Below are 27,956 nucleotides of genomic sequence, written 5' to 3' on the forward strand. Positions count from 1 at the left end.
GCTGTAGCACAGTGTGGATCTGTAATAGCTTGTGGCAACTTGTTAATGAGTAGTTATATGGTAAAAGCAGTTGTTGACCTCCTCACATTTTCTGTACTGAGTTATTCTGTGTCCCTTCCACAAAGCAAGCAGTGCAGTTTTCTGTGAACATTAATTATTGGTTTTCACTGATAGTTGGTTTGGGGATGCTGAATCTCCTCTGTGGCTGCTGACATCAAGGTCCTTATGCCTCAAGTGCTCACACTTTGTTTTTCACATTGTGCATCCATTTTCATATCAACAAACAGGCCTTCACACAAAGGAGGGCAATGGTAAACAGAGATATCTCTGGACTTCAGTGTTCAGACTCAGGATATTGACCTTGTCCTGCCTGGTCCAAGCTGTCTGGGATTCACAGAATGGTTTGGGTTGGAAGGGACCTTAAAGATAGTCTTGTCCCTTGCCATAGGCAGGGACACCTTCTGCTATCCCAGGTTACTCAGAGCTCCAAACAACCTGGCCTTGGACTCTTCAGGGATGAGGTAGACACAACTTTGGGCAACTTGTGTCAGGGTCTCTGCACCCTCAGAATCAAGAATTCCTTTGTAGTATCTAATCTAACCCTTCCCTCCTACAGCTTAAGGCCATTCCCCCTTGTCCTTCACTCCATTGTGAAGGTCCCTCTCCAGCCTTCTTGTCATCTCCTTTAGGCACAGAAAGAATAATTCTGGGATTTTGCTTGGTTTGGTTTCCCCCAGCAAGGGAGGACTGTAAGGAGAATAAACAATAAATATTCAATATTCCTATTTCCATCATGCCCAGAGATAATTCCCATGTCTTGTACAGTACATTTAACAGTCACAGTTTCATTGTTGGAGGACTTCTTAGTTGCTTTTTCACTCAAAGGCTTTTGCACCTGTTCCTCCCCACAAAGAAAGGAAATTTTATAGCTAAAAGACAATCCACTGAGACTGCCAAGGCTGTGTTACATGTTTGAGTTCCTTGTCTCATCTACTTGTCTTCTCTCTCAATGATTTTCTTTGGTGGGAAGGTTGAAGTAACTCCAGACTTGGAATTCTTGCCTGTTGCCTTCCCTTCCATATTCCATCCATTCCATGTGTTTTGTTGTGTGTCATGGATGTTCCTTAGGAGCAAGTTCAGGTGGGCTTTGGATTTTTCTTGGCCGATTCCAAATCAAGTTTCCAGTTAGGAACAAAAGCCTGGTGCCAATTTCCTGAGCTCCTTTCTCCTGTAAGACCTAAAGGATATTTCAATATTTTAATGCATCAGCCTTTAACAGAAAAGTCTAGAGCTGCTTTGAAGGAAAGAATGCTCTGTTCTTAAGATCCTTTTCCAAGAGGATTCTTCCTGGCCTCAGCTCTTCTAGAGCAGAATCCTAAGATATGAAAATATCTGGAGTGTTTGGCAGCTGTATTTAGGTTTTGTCACCTGGCTGGGTCTGTTGCTCTTTTTGTCACACTTACTTCAGTTTATCACTGTTACTGTTGCATGGAAAATAAATTAATTGAAAATAATTTTCAATTTTTTGTTGTTTTATTGGCAAGACAATAATAGGTGTTTGTGTGGAAGCAGCTTGATTTATTATGAAGTTGCAGTACCTGGATAAGTGAACTTAAGCAGAACTAAGTGGGGCTTAAGCTGTACTAAACTTGATAAAGGCTTACATGCAAAATTATGAATTAATATATCCATTTGTGACTATCAACAGCTTGTGAAGAATTGTACAGTAACTGGGGAGGAGAACTGAACAGATCAACTTTTAGGACTCTTTAGTTCATAAAAATCAAGCAGGCTGAACGATCCAAGTTTTCCAAGGCATTGGGAAATCCAAAGCAATGGAGAGCTGCTCTTGCCAGAGCAGGGGTTTAGTTATAAAATGCTCTGAGCATGATCATTGCAGTTTCCATTTTTTTTGAAATAAATGCACAGGAGGCATTAGACCAAATAACTGAGTTTATTAATGCATCAGAAGTAGACCTAGGAATTTGGAGCTCTGACAGGAAACTGCTGGCAAAGCTCTGGAGGGAAATTGGTGAAGTGCAATCTGATCTATTGGTTTCTGGGATGTGCTTGTAATAAAAGAGGGAGAGAAAGGATTAACCCAGCTGTAGGAAAAATCAGCACTCCATCTGTACAGGGTACTGCTGCCTCTCTGCTTGAGTGAGGTGTGAAGCTGATCCAGTCAGACATTTCTTACCTCGGAAATGGTAAAATTAATTGGTATTTTATGTATTTTTAAAAACATGTAACAATCTGCCCAAGCATGGTGGGATTTGGAGAAGGCTCAGAATGATGTTCAAACCTTATAGTTGAGTATCAGAGTGAATATCCAGATTTATCAAGAGCACTTGTGTTGCTTTTGCTTTGTCTTGAACCTTAATTAACTTCAGTTTCTTCATTTTATATTTATTCTTTTCTTTGTCTTACTGCCCTCTGCCTCATAAATGGAAGTGCTAACATATGAAATGTCTCACTTCCTGTTCTTAATCCATGGACTTGCACAACTCCTGTTGTGATCAGCAAAAAAAAAACTCGGTTTTTTTTTGTTTTTTTGTTTGTTTTTTTTCCCAAATCTTCCCCTTGATGTTATCTCCCTTTTCCAAATGTGCAGCTTATTTTTCTTCATCTTCTTGACACAGGCTTGGTAAAATTGATTTATGTATTGGGTAAGTTGCATACAGCCAAAATCAGGAGCACAATTTTAATCTGAAATTGCTCAGGGAGAATGTTTCCTTTTTGCTGATTGCAAACCAATGCCTTTGTTTCTGTACACGTTTATACAGTGTATTTTGTCAATACCTACAAATAGCTGTCATTTAAATGTGCTTATAGCTGAGATTTAAGTATGCTTGGAGGGAACACTTCTGAGTCAAGGTAACTTTAAATTATTATTGTTTTTCTTTTTTTTTTTTTTACTTGGTGAATCAGATGGGACAATGGTGAAATTGAAAAGCTGAGCCCATGGGACATGGAGCCAGTCCCTGATAATGGTAGGTAAAAAACCCTTTAATAAAACAGCTTAATGTGCTTCTCCCTCTTTGTTTCATGCAGGTAGTGGACCTGAGGTGATTCCTGTCTTAAAGACAGTCTTGATTCAGATTCAGTGAAATAATTTGAATATACCCATGTTTTTTCCTTTTGCATCTTTCAGAGCAATTTTTTAAAAAGTACTTTAAATGTGTAGCTCTGACTTAAGGAATAAAACCTGCTGCTTCCAAATGGCAGGTTTCAAAAAACATCTCAAGTTTCAAAATATGAATTTATTATAGTATTCTATAATACACAGGGATGTAAGAAAAATATAAATAAAATCATTTCCAGTCAACAAATCCTTACTGCACATAGTTTAAAACCAACAATTTATAAAGTTTGCTGATCAAATCCAGATTATCTGTAATTAAAAAAATGGCATTTGTTGTTTGTCTTAATATTTCACTTTTCAGTACCATCTGTGAGGGGGGAGGAATGTTTGGGAGATGCTGAATAAGCTCTCAAAAAGATAATAAACTTAGTTCAAAACTGCAGAAAAACAGAATTTAAAATCTTTTGATGTTTGTATCCGTTTTGTATATTTTTTTTGCCCACAGCCTTAGCATTAAACTCTACTTCAAGGCAAGAATTTCTTTTATCAGTTGCAAGCACACAATTATTTCATAACTGAGTGCTCAACAATTTTATCTTGTTCTCACTCCTTCCCCACTTTGCTCTCTGTAGTTGATCAGCCTGAGGAATTGGGAGCAAGTGTGTCTGTGACTTTGGAGGAGGTGGAGAAGCTCCTGTACAAACCCCAGGAGGGGGAGTGGGGGATGAAGTCCCGTGATGAGGCCTGTGAACGGATTATCCGTGGCATTGATCAGCTCATGACTCTTGGTGAGTGTCAGCTGAGCTTCAGGTGCTTTTTTTCCTCATGGTACATTTATAATAAACAGCCTGGAATATCCCTGGCATCCTTTAAAAATTCCCTGTGATAAAGTACTTTAATGAACAGATGTTTTTCTGTGCAGTTCTTTGTGTTTGTACTGAGATCTCTATGATTTTGTACACCATTGGTTTTATAACCCCCAGCTCACTTGTCATGGACCTGCAGGCTTTGAAATAGAATCCCAGAATGGCTTGGCTTGGTAGGGACCTGAAAACCAGTCCAGTTCCATCCAGGGGCAGCCACAGCTTCTCTGGGCACCCTGTGCCAGGGCCTGCCCACCCTGCCAGGGAACAATTCCTCATTCCCAAGATCCCATCCAGCCCTGCCCTCTGCCAGTGGGAGCTATTCCCTGTGTGCTGTCCTTCCAGCCCCTGGAAATTGCCTCTCTCTGTCTTTCCTATCAGCTCCTTCAGGCACTGGAAGGCGAAAAATCAGGTCAAAACAGTTAAATGTTTCTGTTCTTGCTGTTTTTCACCAGACATCTCAGCAGCTTTTGCTGGCCCCGTGGACCTGTGCACGTACCCCAAGTACTGCACGGTGATCGCGTACCCCACGGACCTGAACACCATCCGCACCCGCCTGGCCAACAGGTTCTACAGGTCAGTGCTGCAGGGGGACACTCACCTGAGTTACAGCAAACCCTGACATCCTTGCTCTGAGAAATCCACTGCTTGAAATCACCAAACGCTCAAAAACTCCCTGAAGTTGCTTCAGTGCTGATGGCAATTCAGATTTTCAGGTGCTGTCCTTGAGTTGCTTTGAACTTGAAGAAGGTTAAGCTGTTGCTATTTTCAGAAAGGAGCTTAAACACAAGAGGTGAAATGTTAAATATTAACAGCAGCATTTTAAACGATGAAAACTTACAGAAGACATAGAGGGAAGAGTGTAATGCTGACAGAGCTCTGGTTTGCTGGATGTGCTGGTCAGCCATAGCTTGAAAATAAATTTAAGTATATTCTTCATCTGAAGCTGCAGTCAGTGTGTCTGTAAATACAGTGAACAGGCATTAAGAGTGATTTTCCTCCTGTATGAGATGGAAAAAATGTTTTGGGAAATAATTGGAAATTCTCTAGGTGAAGAACTGCAGACTTGGGGTATCTCTGCTTCACAAGTATAAAGAATTTGGAAAATTAATTGTCAAAATGAAATTACAGGTTTGCAGCAGCTCATTTCTATCAAGTTACAATTTCAGTTTGAAGCAGTTTCTCAAATCTGCCATTTTACAGGGGCACTGTTTTCAGTGGTCACTTGGTCTCAAAGCAAGGTCTTCAAGGGAAGACAGGGACATGGTAGCTGGGATTATTTAAAAATGTAATTGTACAGAGGTCTTGTCACTCCTTTTTAATTGCTTGTGCTTTGTATTTATTAATTAAAACTTCCTCAGATATGACTCAACTTGTGTTCCATTTCTCAGGGCTTTGTAATAGCAGCTTCTGATATTTTCAGAAGAAGTGTGATCGTTTAGTGTAGTGATTAAATTATACTCTTTCCCCTCCTTTTGAATAAGTCAAATGTAAGCTTTTTAAAAATGCTTGTGTTTTTAAAGATTCCAGGAAATCCACAGTCCTTGGGATGATTTCAGTGATGTTTTGTGATTTAGGGATAACAAATGCTAGTGCTTACTTGGCCAGCTGCATTAACTGAGTTTATATCACAAACTGCCTAAGGATGAATTAGCAATAATGAGTTGGGAAATGAGTGGTGAAAGACGTGCACGCTGGTTTTGCTTCCTTGGGTTTTCCATGTGAAGGAGAAGTTTGGGACTGCCCTAAAGGGATATAAAACAGAGGACATCTAAGACTAATGTGAAGAGAAAATTACAGAGATCTAATTTTTGCTAGTTTTAAGCTTTTCTTTAGTATTAAAGGTGCAATGTTTTCTAATTTGAAGGAGAATTTCAGCATTGGTTTGGGAAGTCAGATACATTGAAAGCAATGCCAGAACCTTCAATGAGCCTGGGAGTGCTATTGCCAGGGCTGCAAAAAAAATCACCACCCAGCTCCTAAAATTTATCAAGTAAGTGGCATTTTAATCTAAATAGTGCTTAAATCCTGGTGCTTTTGAACAGTGGGGAGTAAAAACAGCTCAGTATCCCTTTGTGGTGAGCCCTGCTTTGACTCTTTCAGTGCACTGGAAGGACAGGTGTCTCATTCTGAGTGTTACCTTAAATACTGACATGTTTAGCTTAGAGGTATTTTACTTTTTCTCTGTTTATTACAGTCCCAAAATGTCACTTGAGATTGAGTATGTTAAATAGCTCAGCCTGTAAAATGTGACTTCTGTGCTGTCCTGTGTAGAAGTTCCTGTTGTAGCTTGTCTGACTTAATTGAAAGGTTAAAATAGACTGAGAGGTTTATTTTGAAATGAGTGTGGGCAGCCTTCCTGCAGCTGGGCAAGCTCCTTTCAAATGCCTAATCCTGATTTTTATACTCCATTTTATACTCAGTTACTGTCTTTCCTTTAACATGGAGCACTTGTTTGTGGCTGAGTTCAATTTAGGAAACAACTACAGCTCTGCTTTTGCTATTCCAATAACAGAGATTTAATTGCATTGCAGTGACCAGGACTGTACAAATATTTTTGAATTATGCAGCACAACAGATGATGAACAAGATTGTCATGATGCTGATCTGGTAAGTTGTGGTTTTTTTTGTGGAAAATTTCAGTAATTTATGGTGGTAAGAAAATACCAGCACCCTTCAAATATTGTTGGTAAAATTGCTGAGTTACTTACATAGCTAATACAAACATAGACTATATTAGGAACTTTTATGAATGTTTTATGTCATTTATTATCAGTGAATTGCATTACTGGTAATATTTCGTGACTGAAGTTCAAAGCTGTTGAGAAAAAACTTCTAATTGCATTTTCTGATGGTGGTTTTTCCTTTTCTCAAACCACTAAAGATTCCAGACTCCAGCTCTTGTCCTTATCTAGGATATTGCTTTCCAAGTCTCCCAGATGCTGTGTTGTATTTTTTATGCTCATCTTTTTGTCTTACTGACAGAATGAAGAAGAAAATTTAATTTTACCACAGTTTCAAATCCAATGACACTTTTAGCCTCCGTCACCTATTCTTTCCTTCATCACTTTTAAGATAATTGATTTTATTTTGTGCAGGATGATGAAAAATGTGTTCCAAGAACATCATACAGAAGAAGAAAAGTGAGTTGGCCAATGTTTACCTTATAACCCAAATCAGGTTAAATTTTTTCTTGCTGTATTCTTTCCCTAAGGAAAGAAAATAGGGAAAGTAATACTTTCCTTAACTTTTTTTTTTTTGTTTTCCTTCAAGGGACGGGGCTTAAAAAAAGGGAAAAACTTGAAAAGTGGCTATGATGAAAACTGTTGGAAGAAGCAGTGCATGGAACTGGTGAATTTAATTTTCCAGTGTGAGGATTCTGAACCTTTCAGGCAGCCAGTTGATTTGGATCAATATCCTGTAAGTTGTACTTGATTACCTTAATAGATTCTTCTTTTCTTGCTGTCTTTCTGTGCTTGCAAGGGAATTATTTTAGAAAAATCTGTATTTTCTTAATTCAAATGAGTATCATGAAGGTCTAAAATCAGTTTACTGAGCCTGAGCTATGAATTTGATTTTTTCCCTCTTTTAGCTGTTCATGGTAATCTTACCACCCCCTCAGTCTCCTTTTTCTTTTAAAAACCCAACAAACAATTTAAAGGAGAAAAACATCTTTACAGCACATAACTCCTCCTGGTGACTCCACATTTTGAGTTTAAAAACATCTTGAGATTCTCTAAAAAAACAAGAATGGGAGAGAGAGCAAGATTGAGGTGTTTTGATGGGGTTTGATTTGGGGTTTTTTGTGTGGTCGTTGTGTTTTGGGGCTTTTTTTTTTTTTACTGTTCTTTTATATCAGATCTGTTGTTTGTCACAGTAAAGTTCATGGGATAATGAAAAGGAGATTTTAATTCAAACTGTCTCAGCAAAAGTGTTGCTTTCTTCTGTGGTGCTTCTCTTTCCACTGCTGCTGAAGATAATTTGTGTAATTTTAGTGACTCCTAAATGACAGAAATAAAGTTCAAAAGGTTTTTTTTTCCTTATACTTCCACAGAAATCTTATTTTTCATATGTTTTTTATAGGATTACAGACATATTATAGACACTCCAATGGATTTTGGTACAGTGAAGGAAACTCTGGAAGCTGGGAATTATGACACTCCAATGGAACTGTGCAAAGATATCAGACTGATATTCAGTAATGCAAAATCTTATACTCCAAACAAAAAGTCAAAGGTAGCTGTTACTATCTGGGCGTTTGTGAATGTCTTAATGAACTAAATCTTATTTTGCAGTTTGTTTATCTGTACTTTTGATAAAGCTGCTGGGTAGATAGTGAGGAGAAACGGAACAAAAATATTTAATATGTTCATTTCCTGTGTGTTTGGTGTTACACAGAACTGCCTGTGCTTTTCCTATTGCTTTCCTGTGCAGATTTTGATATTACAGGTATTAGTCTTGGATCAAAGGCTCTGTTTTTAATAGAAACCACTTCCTTACCCAGATTTACAGTATGACCTTGAGATTGTCAGCACTGTTTGAAGAGAAAATCCGAAGAATTGTTTCAGATTTCAAAAATGGGCAGAAACAGAATGAGAAGCTACGGAGAAACCAGAGGTACAGGAGAAGATTTAATAATCAAAGCTCAGTGCAGCAGCCCACCAAAATGCTCAGGTAATCAAATCATGAGGGTATAAAGATCTATCTCAGCTGACTGATACTCATCTTGACTCACATTTAATCTGTGAAGAGGGGAACAACTGCTTTTTTAAATGGTTTGTAACCCCAGTGAGACTTTTTATAATTTTCTTGCAGTAGAAAGAATAGCTTAAAAAAATGGGGCTTTTTTATAGTACAAAACTGAGAAATACAAGGAGACAGAGGAGTAGAAAAGGTTGTGTTTTTCTTTAATATTTGAATCAGAAAATCAATATTTAACTGAAATAACGAGGAATGAAACAAAGATTTACTTGCTGGATATATTACAAATATGAAAATCTGCATAAATGACATACTTTGTTATGTACAGAATAAAGTCAGTCCTATGGAATTTCTAGAAATTGTCACTTGCTGTAGCATTCAGTTGGGAGCTAGATTTGCCTTTTCCCTTTTGAAGGCAAACAAGCTTTTGACACAATTGCTGTTTGACATGATTAACTCATTTTCCTAATTTGCACGTGGGACAAAATACAAAAGTTAAATGTGGTAAATTACTGAAACTGAGCTTTTCCCTTCTGCTGCTGTCCAGTCTTCTTTCTCTGGCAGGGAAAGGGCAGGAGTAAGAGTTTTATTTAAAAAAAAAAAAATTTATGGGATTACTTTTATACTTTAAAATAACCACCCACCAGGATAGGCAGAAATTGTCTCATTTGTGCTCAAATCTGGAGACTTGAGTGTGACAGTTCAGTGGGGCACAGCAGAAGTGAGGTTTGGGATAACAGAAATTACACACCTTGTGCACCTGGATGAATGTCTGAAAACCTGCAATGTAAGGAAAAAACTGACAGAACAGTTCTGTAGATGAAAATAATGGGCTGAGCAGGATGGCAGGTAGCACTCAGGCATGTGGAGGTAAGGAAGGATCAAATTAGTGAAGTTTTCTTTATTTTAAACATTGAACTGTAGGGTTCCACCTTCTGTGTGTGTTGGGAACTCAGTTTATTGTGGAATAATCTCTGCCTGGATAGCATTTAGTTGGAGGCTCGTGTGCAACTAACCAGAGGCTGGGAATCCAACAGGAATTGAGGCTGCTGCTGCAGTGAAAATAAGAGAACATGAATTGTCTGGAGGACATCCACCATTAAATTCTGTTTCTCGGAGCAGAGAAAGATTGTCTCCTCTTGTATGACTTCCCTAGGAGTGCAGACTGTTATTTAATGAAAGTAATTGTTTATGTTCATGTTTATCCTTGCCAGAGTTAAAACTGTCCCACACCACATTAGCTCATAAAACCCTCCCAGAAATACAAAATTGAATTCAATGTTGTTAAAATATATCATTGCCTTCTCTCTCCTGGTTTTACAACCTCTGTTGCTTTTCCTACTTTCATTCTCGCTAGAAATCTGAAGCAGAAACCACTGAAGTCTCAGGCCAAACTTGAATCTGAGCAGGAAGATGCTTTTCCTCAGCCTACCTCAAGCAGAGCCGCCTGTGTCACAAGCCATAAACCCAGCACTGGCTCCTACAACCAGAGTTCCTCGGGAGAATCCTCGGATTCTGCCTGCCTGGCATCCTTTGAGAGGAATGGGAAGGCCAGATCCACGCCACTGACTAATTGTTCTGCTTTATCATCAGGTCAGGATTTACAATTGCTGCAATTTGCATTCTCAGTTGTTAAATGAGTTTTGTGTTTTTTAATGTGGAATTTTTTTTCCACAAGGTTTAGAGGTTTTGTTTGATGCACAGTTTTGTGTTGTACTGGATTTTGGACACTTAGAGTATTTATAATGAATGTTATACAAATACTTGTGTACTTCATATAATTTCTTGCTTTAAAATAGTGTAGAATACAATAAATTTACTTTTATTAATGATGAAATCTGTCAACAGAAAAGCATAGTGTTTGATAATTGATACTATATAAAATGCAGGTTGTATGCCCATATATGTATATATATGTTATATCAAACTTCTTATCCACAATTAGCAAATGACAGAAGTTCCTGAAACTTTAGAGCTTTCCCTTTTCCTCTACATCTCACCTTGAAAAAATTCAGCTTATTTCAAAGAATAAGAATGCAAGTTCTGGTAAAATCTGGTAGAAAATGTTCTGTGTTTTTGGTTTTTTTTTAAACATGCTTTTCACTTAAATCTGGTGTTTGAAAAGAGCTCTTTCATTTTAATTGAAGCTTAAATACAGGTTAAAGAAGCTCCCTGTCACTGAACACTGTATGAATATGGGTTTTGTTGAGGTATCAGTTTGATCCGTGTAGGACATTCAGGCATGAGAATGCATTTTAAGATAATGTGAGAAAACTCTGAAGATTCCAGGATCAGCACAATGTAACTCTGAACTGGAAGCTGTTTAAAATTCTAACTGCCAATTGTTTGGTTTTTTTTTTAACAGAGAGTGAAATAGAAGGTTCTGGAGTTTCTTCATCTACTTCCTCTTCATCTTCATCCTCCTCAAGCAGCTCAGAAGACAGCAAAGGCTGTTCTGGGGCTCCTGTGTCCTCTCCCCTGCACAACGGGGTGTGCAGGAGGAACAGCAGTCGCAGGCTGACTCGGAACCGAGCTGCTCAGAGGAAACAGACAGGTGGGCTGCCAGGACCAGCAAGAAAAGTCCAAATTTTTATATTTATATATTTATATTTATAAAAAATAACTGGGTGGAGTTAGTGGTTTTTTTAATCGTTGCCTGTGTAAGATACTCTTTTTTTTTTTTTTTATTGGTGCTAATTTTGAAGCTCTCAAATACTACATTTAACTTTTAAAAAGATTTTTTCATGAGTAGGGGAAGAGGGCAGAAACCAAGAGCCTGGTGAGAGGGAATGACTTGCAACATATCTTAAGAAAAAAAACAGCAATTCATATGAAGAAGTTCTAATTGTCTCAAAACCAGAATGAATCTGAAATTTATGATAGCAAAAGCACCTGAGGGAATGACTTGCAACATATCTTAAGAAAAAAAGCAGCAATTCATATGAAGAAGTTCTAATTGTCTCAAAACCAGAATGAATCTGAAATTTATGATAGCAAAAGCACCTGACTGTCACTAGGGCTTATATGTCATGCATGTCTGTGGGTTGAACTTGTCCCAGTTTTGACAAAGCTTCAAAGCTGCTGTTTTATGTTTAAGATACTAATCTCTGCTTTCCTTTACAGGAGCACTTCTTCAGGAGAACGGGAATACAAGGAAAACGGTCAGGAAAAAGTTATATGGAAGTGACTCTGAAAATACTTCAGCACTGACATCCGAGTCCCTCAGCAACAGCAAGGGCAGGCACAGGAAAACCCCACGCAGGAGCGCTGCTGTGGCTGCCAACAAACTGAGGCTGATGAGTGACGTGGAGGAAGAGGTGTCGAGCTCGGAAAGCATCGGGATCTGCAGGAACAGGAAGCTGCCGCACCGCAATGCCTCGGCCGCCGCCAGGAGAATGCTGCTGGAGGGCTCCGAGGATGAGGCAGGCCTGAAGTCTGAGAGTGACAAAGAAATAGCAGAGCAGCTCACCAAGAGGAAAACTCTTTCTCAGACTGGCTGCTCTGCTCCACGAAGGAAATTTGTCAGCGAATCTGAGAACGGAAGCTCGGATTCCGAGCCTGACGCGCAGGGCAAGCAGAAGAGCTGGCAGAGCAACGGGCACAAACAGCTCCGGGGCCCTGTCTGCTCTGTGTCTCCCAAAGTGAAAAGTCCCACCTTAGACTTTTCAGAGGAGGACTCCAAAAGCCATAATTCTGAGGATGGGAGCAGCCAAAAGGTTTCTGACCAGTCAACATCTGCCCATCACAAGCCTGCAGTGAGCAATTCCGAGGATGAGGCGGACTCTGAGTCGGACAAGTGGAATGGCAGGAAAGCCTCTGGGCTGCAGCTGTCTCCTCCTTTAAAAAAAGCAAAAGTCTTGAGTGATTTAGAGGACACGGCAGAATCTGAAGCAGAAGCCAGAGAGGAGGAGAAGAGTTTTGTGTGGGAGAGCTTGGTGCCCACTAGGATTGTAAGGAGTTCCAAACCTGGAGCTGCCTCCAGCTTCCATCGCTCTTCTGATTCGGACTCGGAGGGTGATTCCAATAACAGCAATTACTGTGAAACTTCTGCAAAAGCAAAGATGAGGAAGAGGAAAGGAAAAACAAAAATAGTTAGAAAAGGTAACATTTTTAAAGTTCATTTCTCTATTTCTTAACGCTGAGTAGACGACAGAGGAAACCTCCAGGAGAGCAGAGTGTTCTCTCTCTTTGTCCAGCTCCTTGTTTTGAGGATAACCCAAACCCTCTGGTTTGCACTTCTGTTACCTTGCCTTAATTTCCTGTTGAGATTTCTGTGCAACAGCAGATTCACAACTGTTAGTTTCAGTTTGAAGTAACTTTATTGATAGTTTTCCAAAACGAATTTGATGGAAAGGTGTTTAAACTATTCTCACATCCATGGTGTGCACCAGAACCTGAAACTTGATTTGACTTGGAGATTTTATTTTATGAATGATGTGTAGAGTCCTTAACACAGACAGGCACATGGCACAAGTAAGATCTATATTCCACTTGTTTCAGAAAGTGAAAGTCTTTTGGTTTTGTGTTTTATTCTGTAATTTTATCTGTCTCTCAGATCTTTGTGTGGTGGCTGATCATGATTTAGAGAGTTCGTTTGGTTTGGGTTGGGTTTTTTTTAGCTTATGAGAACGATGCTGATGTTTATTAAATCAGGTCATGTACATTGTGCCTCCATATAATCAGGGAATTGGTCCTGATCTGGAATTTGAAAGACTATTCAGAGGCTGGTGTTTGGTGCAATCCTTCCATTCCTGTCAATATGCTTTAAGAATCTTTAGAAAATTATTGTTTTTTAAATTAATGACTGTGTCTGTCAAGATGACTCTGTCTTGACGTTTTCCACAAGGAATACTTACTTGTTTTGTCCCAAGATCTTATATTTAATACATATTTAGGGGCATACTTGTAGAGTTCCTATTTTTCAAATAAATATGTATTATATATATATATATATATCTAAAACTGCAACTTTATATGTGTATATACACACTGCTCAATTAACCAGCTAATCATTTATGTAGAAGCTTTGCTTTGGTTATTTTTAATATATATATATATATATAATATAAATAACACATAATCTATTTTGATGTGTAAAACAGTCTGTGTATAGTTCTGTAATGTATATTATGTTATATATCATATATATTACAGGTATGTAGTGTTTAGCATAGGATTTTCTATATCAGAAAAGTTTAAAAGCAAAGTTTTCAGATAAATTGTGCCAATACCTTGTGGGCTGTAGTGCCCCCTGCAGCTGAGCTGGTTGGAGCTCAGGCTGCATTTTCCTGCTCAGTATTCCAGGTCTGGAGTTTGGCCTGAGCTCCAGGACACCCTGATGAACCAAACTTTCACATCTTTGTGGCTTTTAAAAGCTCTGCCAGTTTCTGGGGCTACTTGGTGTAATGCTCCCTCTTTTTGCCTCTGCCACCTGCTTGTAGCTTTGCAGCTTTTATTTCTGGATGTTCAGGGGGGAATTTCAATACATTTCATTATAGATTTGTTCCAAATTTAAGATCTTGTATACAAAATATAATTTTAATATTCTGGCAGTGTTGCAGAAAGGCTGGACTTGTTTATTCTGCAGCCTCATGTTCCAGCTACTTAATAATATTGGAGGACAGTGTATAATATAAGATCTAACTCTTCTGTTTAGTCTGTGGATGAATTCAGCTTTCATACAGCATTTTGCAGTGTGCAGCAGAAATGTGTCATGCTTTGGCCATAAAATCACACAATACAACAAGTAGTAATATTATGTATCATTTCTGGAAGCTCTTAACAAAGAAAGGAAATTAATTTTCCTTTGAAAATGTAAAAATAGGCATATACTGGAGTAGTACATAAAAGGATCTACATTTAAATCAGCACCAGATTTGGTATATGAAGAGATTGTTAATATTGGTAGTCAAACTGGACATTTGAATTTATGCCTCGTAATTTTTCCCTCTGTTTATATTTTTAAATGTAATTCAAGAACTTTTTATTTATTACTCATACGTATGAATTGTCTTATTTAGAAGGGAAACACTGATCTTCATAGTATATGATTTACACATGGAATATTGGTTTTAAAACACAACATAAGCAACTTCTATATTAATTTAAAAAACTCTGAGTGGAAGATTCACTGTTAGCAGCAATCTGAGTGTTAAAGTCACTAAGGAGCTGAAGGGTTTCAATGCTCTCCACCTGAAACCATCTAAAATTGAAATCTGAAATCCACATGAAACAGTATAGTTTCTTTTTTAGGATAAAAGGTCTAAAATGTATAATTAACATTGCAACTTTATTCTAGTAAGAAAAATACAGCTTTTAATGATACAGGTATTACTGATATGACAGCATTTGTTTGGTAAGTGAGGGACTTTGTAATTTTGGAGCTACTTAACAGGATGATGCTAAAGAAAGCTCTTTGGAGACCATGAAAAGGTTTGAAAGTGACAATCTCAAGAGTTAAAAGTTTCCCTGGGATACTGATGGTATTTTTAGTAAATAATTGAGATAAATTGTACTTAACAGCTGAAATCAAAATAAAATTCAATATCTGTGTATTTCATTAAATGTGGCAGCATTTGGACATAATAAACTAATAATTTTGGGAATGTAAGACATTAAAAAGAACTTTTCCATCTTCTTTTGTAGAACAAACATCAGAGGAGGCCAGCCAGAGTGCCAAAGTGCTGCGGAGCAGGACGTGCATCATCAACTACAAGAAACACATCAAGGTGTCCAGCGTGGGGGAGAAGAAGAACCCCCGCAGGTGTGCCACGCTGGCAGCCAGCAAGATCAAGATCATGAGCGACGCAAAGGAGGAATTATCCAGCTCAGAAAGTGTTTACCCAGTCAGGAAAAACCGCAAGCAGCTCCAGGGCAGCGTGTCCTCAGCCTGCAGGAAGAAGCTGTTCAACAGCTCGGAGGTGGAGGCTTGTTCCAAGTCTGAAAATGAGAGCGAGCAGGTTTCTGGCAGGAAAAAACCTTCCTGCCCTGAGTCTTCTGTTTCTAAAAGGAAATATATTATTGAGTCTGAGAATGAAAGGACTGACTCGGAGACAGAGACTCAGAAGCAGAGTGATAACCACGTGCAGCCACACAAACCCCTCTGTGCCGCAGCTCTGAATAATTTTGATTACGACTCCTCAGAGGAGAATTCCACAAACCACAGGGTAGAAAATGGGGGAAACTGGGGAATTTCTAGGCAGGCAGCTTCAGCCCACAACCATTGTACGAGTAACTCCGAAGAGGAGGTAGATTCTGACTTAGCTAAACTTGAAACTAAAAATAGCAGAGTAGCAGCAAATAAAAAACCCAGAGCTTCTTTCAAGAGATTAAAACGGGTGGATGACTTCAAGGAAACGACAGAATCCGAAACGGGGGGGAAAAATGAGGAGAAAAGCTCTGTCTGTGAGGAGGTGGAAGCACCTGGGACTGCAGGAAGCTCCAAAGCCAGCTTGCCCTGTTTCTCCTCGGACTCTGGAACTGACACCACCGTCTGCAGCGACGCCACGGAAACCAGGAAGCGCAAGAGGAAATGCAAAGCCGGCAGGAAAGAAACCCTCAGCCACGACTCCCTGAAGCCTTGCAGGAGGCCGCAGCGCAGGAAACGGAGGAAAGGCAGCCAGGAGCAGGACTCGGAGGAGGTGGAGTTCGGCGAGTGCCGGCGGGCGCGGCGGCGCTCCAAGATCCGCACGCGCAACGGCGGCCGGCGCACCGTGCGCTACCACGACGACGACGACGACAGAGCCCTCGAGGACAACGCCTGCGAAACGTAACCTTAACAAAAGGATAGCCAGCCCATCTCTTGTTTTGTTTCTTTTTTTTTTTTTCTTTTTTTTTCCTTTTTTTTTTAACGGTAATAGCACTAGAACTCCTGATGGGTGCCGGCTCTTCTTTGTCCTACATTTCAGGGAATATATTTATATTTTTCTATGAAAAAGTTATGAATGTGATTAGATGATGACTTTCTCCTTTTTCATATTTTGACTTGCACTTGCCTGCCCATGTAGCAGCATTTAGCACAGATGCCAAAATGTGCCTCATTATAGGGGCAATTTTTTGTCTTTACTGGTATTTTATTACATATAAACAAGAGTTAAAAAATGTTAAAACACTGCAAACAGGTTAATAGCAGTATGTTAAGTATTATTGTTATGGGTGCTGCAATGAAATACTACCTAGGTCATGCAACATTCAAGAACAGATTTCAAACATCTCTAATGCTGTATGAAATCATCTACAATAGTAACAGGCTTCTAAATAATAGTACACACTCTAAAAACCTGGTGGATGCAAGCATTGCTTGCAAAGAGGAATGAAAAGGCTGGTAACTTCACAGCTGGATTCAGTGCAGTGTTCAGTGTTCTGAACTTGCATTGCTGAGAAGCAATTACCAGTGAAGAAGTTGATTTGCCACTTCCAGAGGCTTTGGTGACCAGAGGGTTCTGCTGACAGGTAGTACATCATTAATGTGACTTCTATACTGTAAACTTTTCAGATTATGAAATGCAGGTGAACTCTTGGGCCTAAAGGGTTTTTGTGTGTTTTCTTTATAAAACAGAAAAACAAAACAAAACACTTGTTCTGTTTTCTTTATGCGTGGAAAGCTTGAGGTGCAGGATTCCGACATTCCAGACCTTTTTTTGCTACGTTTCTGTTGTTCTTCCATATTTAAAGTGTTTGAATGTTGGATTTCCCATTGATTAAACCTTACCAGTTTCTGAGCATTGCAGTAGATCTCCTGTTTTCACAATGGTTGAGGTGGCTCTCGTTGACAAGGAAAATTTCTCCAGGAAAATACCTGGAAGTCCCTGCTTGAACACATGGCAACAACAAAAACACACGGCAGCTCTGAATTCTTAGTTTTCCTTGGAATTGTGCTGGTGGGAGCCCCACAATAGCTGCCCCCAGCCCAACACCAAGGAATCTCTGCTCCTCCCCAACGCCAGGGTTCCTCCTCTTCTCTGCAGCTTCCCCTTTTCACTCTTTGGAAAACATGGTCATTCCTGATGTCATCATTCAATAGAAGATGTGGCAGGGTGTCAGATTGATCCTAACCTAGCTCACGTGAGCTGAAATAGCAAGTTTGGGAATTGGTTTTCCAGCAGGTTGGACTGGTAGTGGGATCCAGAAGGGTTTGGGGGTAAAAAAATGTGTGCAGCTGCACAATCCTGGTGTGAATAATGACAGAAAATCCTTGTACAAATGGAAATGCATCATGGAAAAATGGGGCTGCCATCAGTGAGAGCCACTTCTCCAACACCCTCACTGACATCGTTTGCATTTAACATCACTTTTGCTGTCCCAGATGTTACCTCAGCACAGAGAAATACTCTTTTTTTTTTCTTCCTTATAACTTCCACGTGCAGTCCAAAAATAATTTAAGTGGTTCTTGCCCCAGGAAGTTTTATTTAGAGCATAGTCTTTAATGGGATGCTGCAGAATTCTGTAAATTCAAGATAAATGTTTATCTGGATTCCTTATTTGTTTTCTGAAGTACAAACACAGTTGTGTTTAGTGATAAAACTTGAAGGTGGCTTTGTGTTTTCTTTGAGGAGCAAACTTTGTTATAAGGTAGTAAGTCCACTATTTTTTTTGTATTTTCCACAAACTTGATTGTTTAGCAGCTTCCTTTTCTCAGTGTTCTCTGGAGTACAACCTCCAGTTTTGGAACATTTGAACTGAACATCAGAGTTTTTATGAATTTTCAGTTTGAACAGCTGAAATTTGGCTGGTAGGTTTGTATTTCTAATCTAGGCTTAGATTTACAAAGCTGGTTTTCTTCCAGGTGCTGTGTTCTGTCACTGCATGCACAGGTTCACGACCCCTGAAAGCTGGAGAAGGCTCTGGCCTTTGGGGCTGCAGATCCCAGGGGGAGTCACTGCCTTAGGGACCCTGACACTTTGTTTTCTAGGCAAAGCATGTGCTGGTCTTTATTTCCTAATTTTATACACATAGTGGGAAGAGAAATTATTAAACTGGAAAGGTATTTTGAGTCTTTCACCCTTTAAGAGTTTATTTATTTTTAATTTATTAAAGGAGCATGCTGACTCTTACAGAACTGGCAGTCCTTTCACCTTCCTTTAAGTGAGCATTTTTGGTTTTGTCTAGCTTGTACTCAGGGAAGTAAAGTAGCAGGCCTTTAGAAGTAGGACCTTTATTTAATGTGACCTTTGCGGGGTGTTTTGGTTTGTTTTAGAGCAGGACCCGAGTCTGTGATGGTGATCAGGCAGCATGAACTGAGGGAAATGTTAAAAGTGCAGGGCAGAATCGTAAAGGAATCAAGTTCTTTCATGTTACAGGCTTTGATGATGTACATGTGTTAGTGGACCAAAGTAAAGCTGTACATACACCTGGAATGTCACTGTGCTCTTATTTGGTTCAACCGGGCCAAGGGACAACAACCCCGTGGGGCTGGAAAGCTGGAAAGGCCCTGGGGGTGCTGGTGACAGGGGCTGGACACGAGCCCAGGGGGGCAAGAGGCCCCTGGCAGCTGGGCTGGATGAGGAATTGTGTGTCCAGCAGGAGCAGGGCAGGGATTGTCCCTCTGGGCTGGCTCTGAGAGGCCCCTCGAGGGCTGGGGCCAGTTCTGCTCCTGCAGGAGAGACCTCGAGGGGCTGGAGCGTGTCCAGGGCAGGGAAGGGAGCTGGGAAGGGGCTGGAGCCCCAGGAGGGGCTGAGGGAGCTGGGAAGGGGCTGAGCCTGGAGCAAAGGAGGCTCAGGGGGGACCTTGTGGCTCTGCACAAGTCCCTGCCAGGAGGGGACAGCCAGGGGGGTCGGGCTCTGCTCCCAGGGAACAGGGACAGGACAGAACAGCGTCGGGGAGGTTTAAATGGCATATCTGGATTTTCTTCACTGGTTAATCCTTGGCGGAAGCTGCGCAGGGATGCGGTGGAGGCACCATCTCTGCGAAGGCTCCAGAGCCGCCCGGTTGTGTTCGGGGCTCGCAGGCACCGAGGCCCCGGCGCTGCCGCTCCCCCGGCGCCTCCCGGGCTGTTCCGCGCTGGGGGCGGCGCCGCGCAGGCGCGGGGGGGCGGCCATGGCGACCTTCTTCGGTGAGGTGGTGGTGGCCCCGTCCCGGGCCGGCCTGGACGAGGAGGAGGAGGCGCGGGAGGAGACGCCCGAGGACCGGGAGATCCGCAGGGAGATCGAGAAGAAAAGGTACCGGCAGCGCGGGAGGCTCCGGGCTGGAGCTCAGGGCAAGGTTCCTCCCTCAGAGGGTGCCCAGGGAATGGCTGCCAGCGCTGCCAGGGATGCCCAGGGTGGGATTTTGGGGGTCTGTGCAGGGCCAGGAGCTGGGTTTGGATGGTCCTTGTGGGTCCCTCCCAACCCGGGCTGTTCTGTGGTTCTTTTCCCAGGGAGATCGAGGTTCTGTGGAGCTGCGCCGAGGAGCCCTTGGTGTGCTCCAGGTTCATCGTGGCCATCGGCAGGAACGCTGCGGGTGCGTGCGGAGCCACACTGCTGGGCTTTGGGGCATAAATCTGGGGAGGCACAAGGGGGGAGGGAGGTGTAAATGTGCCAGGACATTGCCTGCTCCAAGCCCCAGTGTCCAACCTGGCCTGGGACACTGCCAGGAATCCAGAGGCAGCCCCAGCTGCTCTGGGCACCCTCCCAGGGAACAATTCCCTCCCAAAATCCCATCCAACCCTGCCCTCCATGAGTTCAGCTCATTCCCCCTTGTCCTGTCATCCCATTGCCTTTTGAAAAATCCCTCTCCAGCTTTCATTTCATAATTTAATTTAATGAAATTTTTAAATTCTATTCTATTTACTGAATGTGCAGCTCCTCGTTTAGCAGCAGAGGTTAAACCTGGAGGCAGCTGAGTTGTCCCAGAGAAAGCTGAAGTTCCCCTGTACGTGTAAAACACAGTTATTGTTACAGCTGTTTACTCCTCTTGGAAATTGGTGTATTTTCGGTTGAGCAGCAAAAGTGAAGTATGTTTTAGTTTGGCATTTTAGTTAGGACAATTCTCCTTTACCTGGCTTTTGTTTGGTAAACTCTCTGGGATTGTTTATTAATTGGCAAAATTTTTTATCTAATAGTACCCAGAAGTCTTGCTTGCATTTAAGTGACATTTACATGACATTTAGATTTTATCAAAGTTAACTTGGCTAATTTGTTTTGGTTCTGTTCAGATTTTTCCTTGAAGAATGGTAATAGATATTTTGGATCTGTCTTCTGTAGTTTTTGACAGGAATCTGATTTATGAACGTTTTTGCCTCTGTTTTTTAGAATCAGTGTAATAGTTCTGCCTTGCTCCTCCAGTGATTTTTTGTTTTAATCTGCTACGTCAGAAAGTATTAGAGACTTAATATCTCACAACCTTAATTAATACTAAAGAAATTGAAGTTGATTGGAATGCTATAATTCCTAAGAACAAGTGATTTTTATGTTAGGGATCTGTATCTGTTGAACATCTCTTCATCCTTTTAAATTTGAGTACAGCAGGGCTAATCACATTGCTGATGTTTCTTAGATTTGGTCAATAGATGTAAGTTGATAAAAATGAGTTATTCTTCCTTCAGACTGCAAAGGAGTAATGTAATTTAGTCCAGCTATTCATTTGTAAAACAGAGCTTTTATTCTTTATAAATTAACAGCATTTTTATTGGGTTTTGCAGCTTTTCTGTCATCTTTTATCCTGGATTCTGTGTGCTGGGAAGTGGTTGGAGTTGTGAAGCTGTGGAACGAGTGGTGCAGAACATCCAGCACCACAAATGTCCTCCCCACAGACTCTTTCTGTTTGTTCTACAGGTTGATATCAGATCCCACAGTAAGTGACTCGAGCATTAATTCCTCTGTGGTTTGGTTTTCTGGAAAAGAGCGCCTTCATCCACCCCCAAACAAGGCACTGCAGGATCATGGGTTAATCTCATTAGTGATCTGAAGGGTTAATGCTCACTAAAGCTCTGTGAAGTTCTGTCTGGAGCTCAGCACAGAGATGTCACAGCCCCGTGGCTTCACTGCATTTGTGAGCAAGAAAATCCTCATTGAGACAGAGTTAAAGAAACCCAAAATAACTGAACAAGTTATTGTCTGCAGCCACATCCTCCTTACAGGTGATGATGAGCTGCTCTTGTGCCCTTTAAACCACTTGCTTATACAAGTTTTACTTTTTTTTTAGGTTTTATTGTGCCAGTGTAGCTGCTACGTGGCTGAGGATCAACAGTTCCAGTGGCTTGAGAAGGTAAAACTGGCAACAAAATAAAAGGAGAAATAAAATCCTGAGGGTGGGGATCTTCCTCTCTGATACTTTAACCATGACAGTGTCAAAGAAGTTTCCCCTGTGGTTTTCTTTTATTAAATATTCAAAACAGATAAATTTACTCTCTGCAGGATCAGTGAAATCCCTTTCTAGATGCTGCCAGCTGTATCTGCTGTAAGCTCCCAGCTGAGTGCAGTCACTCCTTTTGGACAGTTTCAGTTTTGTTGGCCCTTAACCACTTCCCAAACCTTTTTCCTGCTCGCTTTTCATTTCCCAGGGCTTATTTCAGCTGCATTTCACCTCTGGGAGAATTTTTCCTTAAAAAAAAAAAAAAAAACCAACAGCAATTTGTCCAGCTGCCAGAGGATCACCAGCCAAACCAGTTGTGGAGCTCCTGGTGGATGGTGTCAGCTGCTGGGTGTGTTCTGTGCCTTTCCCAAGGGGGAGCTGGAGGGGAAGGCGCCTCCCAAGCAGCATTTATCCCATTTCTTCCCAGATTGAACATTCCCAGGGCCTCACCCCAGCATCACCCAGGTACAGGAGCACTGCTGGCTCACTCAAGTCCCTCCAAGTATCATCATTTTGATTTTAATAAGATAAAGCCAAGGGGTGAATGTTCCTCCTCTTGATTTTCCTGATGGATTTGGGTCACTGCTTTGCTGGAGGAAGCGTGGCTTATTTTGTCTTGCTGTCTGTCTGCTCCCTCCCTGCCTGCCTTTAAATCTCCGCTGAGCTGATGGAGCAGCCAGGATTCTAAAGCTGGGCTTAGAGATAAGTACAGCTTTGCTGAGGGCTCGTGGCTCATTTGGAAGTTTAAAAACCCTGAGACCTCAAATGTTTTGCTTTCGCTGTGTTCCACACGTTCCTGCACTTCACTGAAAGTGGGATTGCAGCAGAGGGATGGCTGGGGGGTTGTTGTTGTTGTTGTCTTCCCCGGTTGTTTGTGGATTTGTGGATATGATTCCCAGTGTGGGTGTTCCTGAACAGCAGGGGTGTGCTTGTACCAAGTCAATGTTCCTGAGTATTTTTGGATTTTGTGGTTGTTGGTATTTTTAAGTGTGCAGCAGAAACAAGCTGCTGGCAATCTTTTTGCTTTTCGTGTGAGCTGCAGCCCTGTTGTGTGTGTAAATCCTGATTTGCTGAGCATCTCCCATCTCCACAAGTCAGATCTTTACATCTGCGTGGGTTTCCTCTGTAAGGATCACTGACAAACCAGAGCACACGGGTTGGAGTTTTGCAGCCATGAATTCCAGCCTGTGTTCCCAGCAAAGCGAGTGGAAAATCCGTGGGCTCCTGAATATTTCTGTCAGATTTCTGTCACAGTGGTGACACAGGGATGGGAGAGCACAGGCAGCTTCCCTCCTGGGATTGGTACACAGACAGAAACAGGCAAGTTTCTGTCACAGCTTCTCAATTCTTTATTTCCTTTTCTCCTCTTGCTATTTTGTGATGGCCAGAAGGTTTTGTACTTCGAAACTCTGTTCTTTGACTATGAGAAAGAGAAGCCTAAATTTTCTTTCTCAATTCAACTTGAATAGAATGAAATAAAATCTGCATTTAAAATAAAGTCTCTTACAATATTGTAGGACATCCGGGGAGCACAATTCTCTCTTCAAATGTTAAGCAGCTCAGTGAACTGCTTGTTTTCATTTGGAATCCTTTTTCTTTTTACAAGCACCATTAATTAAGGCAGTAAATCTTAATATATTGAATACAAAGTGCTGAAAACCTAAAACCTCTCCAGAAGAGCCCTTGACTTGGTAAATATGTCTGCTGTTATTTTGGGTTTTTTATCTCCATCCCAGGAGCAATGCCTGGGAAATTTCTACCTGAAGGCTGTGATTCAAACTGGTTTTGATCCTGCCAACCTGAGTTCAAGTGCCCTTTGCTCTGAAATTGAAATGAATCTTTGAGGTTCCTCTGCTTTTATTGTGAGAACTTTTGCTGATGTATTTTTTTTTTCTTTAATTTCAGGTTTTTGGCTCCATGCAGAAGAAAGGCTTGCAAGTAACCATCCTTTCCACATGTCCTGTAGCTGATTATAAAACTCAGGAATCCACTCTGACACTCGTATCTCCATTCCTGAAAGCCTTGAAGACCAAAGAATTCCAGGAGCAGGTCTGCTGCCCGCTGCTGGAGCAGCCCAACATTGTGAGGGACCTTCCTGCTGCTGGTACTTTGCAATTTCAATTATTTACAGAACTCCCCCTGAGGAGCATCCCACTGCAATCAGAATTTTTGCTTAATTGTGGGAACTGGCTGACAAGTCAGCTTTTTAAAAAGTAATTACTGACAGATTCACATCTTACACATTGCTCTGGAAAATAGGGATAATTTTCCAAACCAGCCACAAATCGTTTTACCAGTTATGTGTGGGACAGAAGTACTGGGAAATTCTTCAGTATGGCCTTACAAAGGACGTTGTACAGTGGGGTTTTTTGGGAATTTTACTTAGTAATTACGTAAGTTTTATTAGGAATTGTTTTCAACTGGGAATCGAGAGTAAAAGCTCATAAAGTCCTTTCTGTATGTAACAGGTCAGGAAGCTTGCACAGGTCTACTGATCAGCCTCAGGGAAAAGTTAGGTTCAGTTTTATTATGTAATTTAATAAAAACCTTGAGTTTTTCATTCTAGAATCCCTAATGGAAAAGCTTGTCTGGCAGGAGCTAAAAGTGGATGATTTTCTCTTGTTCACATTCCTTTTTATGGTTTTTTTTTGGTTGGGTTTTTTTGGGGGGCTGGGGGGAGTTGTTTGGGTTTTTTGCAGCTGTTGCTATTATTTTTATTTTTTTACTAAATATTTAAATTTTTTAATATTTTATTTATTTATTTTTATGTGCAATTTCCAGGTAAGGTATGTGCCAGGAAGAAACACCTGCATTTAACTAATTTTTGCTTTTAACTAATTTCCCTTGTGTAGCTGGGGGATGAGGAGCGGCTGCTCCAGCAGTCAGCAAAAACTGGTAATTTAACTCCCGTGGGTTTAAAAATTGTGGTTTTTATACACAGAGCAGATTCCTTTTGTGCTGAGTTTAACAGAGATGTCCTTTTGCCCTGTGGTCAGTTCTGAGTTACTGCCAGGTGTGGCAGATCCCTGCAGTGCTGTACCAGTGTTACACCGATGTCATCAAGCTGGACACTGTCACCATTGAAGCCTTCAAGCCTCTGCTCTCTTCTAAGCTCCTCAAGAGTTTAGCAAAGGTAAAATTCCGTATTTAAAATTAATGGCAGCTTTTGTCTGTTTTCATCTCTTGCCTTCTGCTGGTTTTGTTTCCCCTGTGGGGATTGCATCTGCAAAGGCAGAAAAATACAGATTTTAATGGCAGTGCTTTGTACCTGCTGTAACGTCTGTGTGGCTGAGAAATAATGAATCTACAGCTTCCTTCCAAACTTCATTTTGAATTTTCAGGCTCTTCTAATGGCATGAATATGCCAGGGAAGGGGTTTCTTGTGCTTGTGTAAGCTGCAGTTTCCTTTGGAGGTGCCTCGTTTAAAACTTTTGAGCTTTCTGTTGTGTGTTTTTTTATTATTTTTACATTTTATATTCACATACCAGATGGCTCTGTTCTAGCTCTGTATCTGCCTCTCTTCTGGCATACAGGAAAGTTTCTTAAAATACCCATTTTGATCTATAATTTCTTTTTGGAGCTAAAAGATCAAATTTCTGAAGAAATTAAGAAATTTGTACACTAATCCAGCAGCTGTGAAATCCAGCCTGGCCTTGAACACTTCCAGGGAAGGGACAGCCACAATTTCTGTGTGTCACCACCCTCACAGTAAATCCCATTGCTCCCATAAATTCCCATTGCAGCTCCTAAAATGAATGTTTTACTCTTCCTGAAATGTTTTAATTCCATTTTAGTTGGTTGAGAACACTTGGAACCCAGATTTAAATACCCAGAGAGGTCTGTGTGTACTGAGGTGTTTATTTCAGTTTTCAATGCAGCTCATTCTGTTCTGCTGAATAAGTCTGAGTAAGACAGAAATATTTAAACTCTGAGGGAGAGCAATGACAGAGACTCTTCCCCTCATGTCCAGGCAAGGAGGAATGCAAAATAATAAATCCCATTTTCTTGCTGCACTGCAGATTCCTGTGGGTAACTTCATTCAGAACACCTGAGTTACATCTTAATAAAAGTGATGTTAGTATCTTTATTTGGTATCATTAATTAACAGATAATTATTTAATTATCATATCTAATAAAAGTGATGTTCAGAGTAATGAAAAATGGGACCAGAGGCCGGGGGAGCTCTTGCTTTGTTCCCAGCACTGTGGGTGATGCTGATCCTCTCTTCCTTTCCCCAGGATGCCTCTGAAAGCACGAAGATTTTGAAGAAGTTCCTGACAGCCAGTGAAACTCACAACAATATCTACATCTGACAAGGACAGTTATGCTGCACTTTTTGTAAACTCCAGTTTCTTCTCTAGAGGACTTCTGGGATTTTATTTTTTCCCCCTTAAAAGTAGAATAAATTCCAGTAGATTTTTACTTTCCCACTCATTTTTGTTGCTTTTAACTCCATCACTGAACACCCTTCTGCATGGCTTGGAAGACTTTCTTCTGGAGTGATTTTAGGAAAGATTTTGGATATGAAAAGCAACTCCCTTTTTCTCCTCCTGAAGGGATTGCCTTACCTAAAAGTATTCCTTTTATATTTTAAAAAGGAAAATACAGATAAGGAATTCTCTCTGTATCTAACAAGACCTCTGACTTTTTTACTTTACTTGGAGATCTGAAGGTTTTTCTATTATTTGATGCTCTGCAAAGATTTGTCTGTGATCAAGAAAATGCATTCTCTGTCCTTTCCCATCCACAGAGAATTTTGCTAATGTTTATTTATGGCTCCACATGCCCTTTTAAATGTATATATTGATGCAAAATGCAGTAATTAAAGTGTGATAAATGCCTTTAAAACGTGGCTAGTGAAAAATAACCTCACCTGGTCAAAGGGGATCACAGGCTGCTTCAGCTGGATTTGCCAGGGCAAACTGATTTAATCCACTCTGAACCACCAAAATTTGGGCAGTGGCAGGAATAATAAAAGATCTCTTAGGCAGAGCATGAGACTTTTAGAGGAAAGTAAAAGGTTTTAAAAGTGTCTCAGAAAATTCTCTGGAAGTTGGTAATGATTTCAGCAGTTTATTTCAAGTGTTAACTAGGATTGAGGTGCAGTTCTGAGTTGTACTCTGTTTAATTTAACGTTTTGTTTAAGAAAAAGGTGTTAAAGTATTAATTTGCTCCCAGGGAATTCTGTTCTCTGCTGGCTGCAGCTTTGATTTGCACTGGATGCTCCGTGGATATTTCTGAACAGTGTTTTCCTTCACAGAACTGTCACTGATTTAAATTTCAGTTCAGGTAACTACAGATGAGCATATCTTGCCCAAAGTGGTGCTGGATTTTGGAACTGGATTTTGGAACAAATTCTGAAGCTTTGTTGGGTTTTTTCCCCCTATTTCCGTCCATCCTTTTAATTCAAAAATTGGTTTTATGTGTGATCTGAGCTGAGAATTTTGTTGTTTTGAAAGTTGACTGCCCCATTTTCTAACTTTTACATGTTTGGTTCGTAATAAATAAAGCAGATTGCAAGAAATATCTTTAATGGTAAATTATGCAGACCCTTAGGGGAATTGTGAATTTATTTCTGGTGTTGGTGTGGTCACCCAGGCAGTTTGCAATGTTTCAAAACAGTTACTACATTATATTTAATTCAGTTTTTACTACCTGGCTTTATGTTGAGGTGTGAGATGCTCCTAAACACCTTGAATAAAAGTGGCAAACAAAACCATGGCAGCTTGGGAGATGAAATCAGACTGAAATCTGGTGTTGTGGCAGAATTCCTCAAGCGTTCACATTTCTTGCTTGAATGCTCTCCATAGCAGGAAATGTTGGGGTAGGATGTAGTGGGGAAGTACTGCAGGCCAGTGAAATTAGAGATTTTAATTTAAAATTCTGCCTTCTCCCATAATTTGGTGTAGGAAGCAACTCCTATTCACCCCTTAAATATTTGGAAGCCTCAGAACTAATGATGAACTGTGTCTCTCATCAGATGTGAGCGTTGACTGATGATTTTTTTTCCATATTTGAATGTTGCTGCCTTTTTTTATTTT

At 40.7% G+C, this 27,956-nt stretch overlaps 2 protein-coding genes across 3 annotated transcripts in view; both read left to right on the top strand.

Annotated features, from left to right (window-relative positions):
* The window catches only part of BRWD1 (bromodomain and WD repeat domain containing 1), a 44,087-nt gene extending 25,086 nt beyond the window's left edge, over positions 1-19,001 (top strand). Inside the window, exons 29-41 of the mRNA XM_038138091.1 lie at positions 2,929-2,990; positions 3,715-3,870; positions 4,401-4,521; positions 5,813-5,938; positions 6,480-6,555; positions 7,044-7,088; positions 7,219-7,365; positions 8,029-8,181; positions 8,450-8,619; positions 10,004-10,239; positions 11,012-11,200; positions 11,770-12,747; positions 15,292-19,001. Of these exons, the coding sequence (XP_037994019.1) occupies positions 2,929-2,990; positions 3,715-3,870; positions 4,401-4,521; positions 5,813-5,938; positions 6,480-6,555; positions 7,044-7,088; positions 7,219-7,365; positions 8,029-8,181; positions 8,450-8,619; positions 10,004-10,239; positions 11,012-11,200; positions 11,770-12,747; positions 15,292-16,418 (3,586 nt within the window). The 3' untranslated portion in view covers positions 16,419-19,001. The remainder of the gene's footprint in view (positions 1-2,928; positions 2,991-3,714; positions 3,871-4,400; positions 4,522-5,812; positions 5,939-6,479; positions 6,556-7,043; positions 7,089-7,218; positions 7,366-8,028; positions 8,182-8,449; positions 8,620-10,003; positions 10,240-11,011; positions 11,201-11,769; positions 12,748-15,291) is intronic.
* A 640-nt stretch (positions 19,002-19,641) lies between these two features.
* PSMG1 (proteasome assembly chaperone 1) lies at positions 19,642-27,634 on the top strand. Of its 2 annotated transcripts, none has more exons than XM_038154164.1 (7): positions 19,642-19,802; positions 20,000-20,082; positions 21,263-21,414; positions 21,766-21,828; positions 23,821-24,019; positions 24,857-25,048; positions 26,154-27,634. In XM_038154164.1, the coding sequence occupies exons 1-6, from the start codon at positions 19,681-19,683 to the stop codon at positions 24,997-24,999; spliced, it is 762 nt and encodes a 253-aa protein (XP_038010092.1). In that variant the 5' UTR covers positions 19,642-19,680; the 3' UTR covers positions 25,000-25,048; positions 26,154-27,634. The 2 variants fall into 2 exon arrangements, with proteins under 2 accessions (XP_038010092.1, XP_038010081.1); XM_038154153.1 differs by having other exon boundaries at positions 24,912-25,048.
* The last annotated feature ends 322 nt before the right edge of the window (positions 27,635-27,956 follow it).

This window comes from Motacilla alba, chromosome 1, assembly GCF_015832195.1.
Source record: "Motacilla alba alba isolate MOTALB_02 chromosome 1, Motacilla_alba_V1.0_pri, whole genome shotgun sequence".
NCBI lineage: Eukaryota > Metazoa > Chordata > Aves > Passeriformes > Motacillidae > Motacilla > Motacilla alba.

What these genes read in the sequence shown, in the direction of transcription:
- PSMG1 (XM_038154153.1), top strand. Translation starts at nt 19,681, where the DNA reads ATGGCGACCTTCTTCGGTGAGGTGGTGGTGGCCCCGTCCCGGGCCGGC. An exon ending in CATCGGCAGGAACGCTGCGG is followed by an intron (nt 20,083 to 21,262) that starts GTGCGTGCGGAG and finishes TGGGTTTTGCAG; the next exon opens with CTTTTCTGTCATCTTTTATC. An exon ending in GGTTGATATCAGATCCCACA is followed by an intron (nt 21,415 to 21,765) that starts GTAAGTGACTCG and finishes CTTTTTTTTTAG; the next exon opens with GTTTTATTGTGCCAGTGTAG.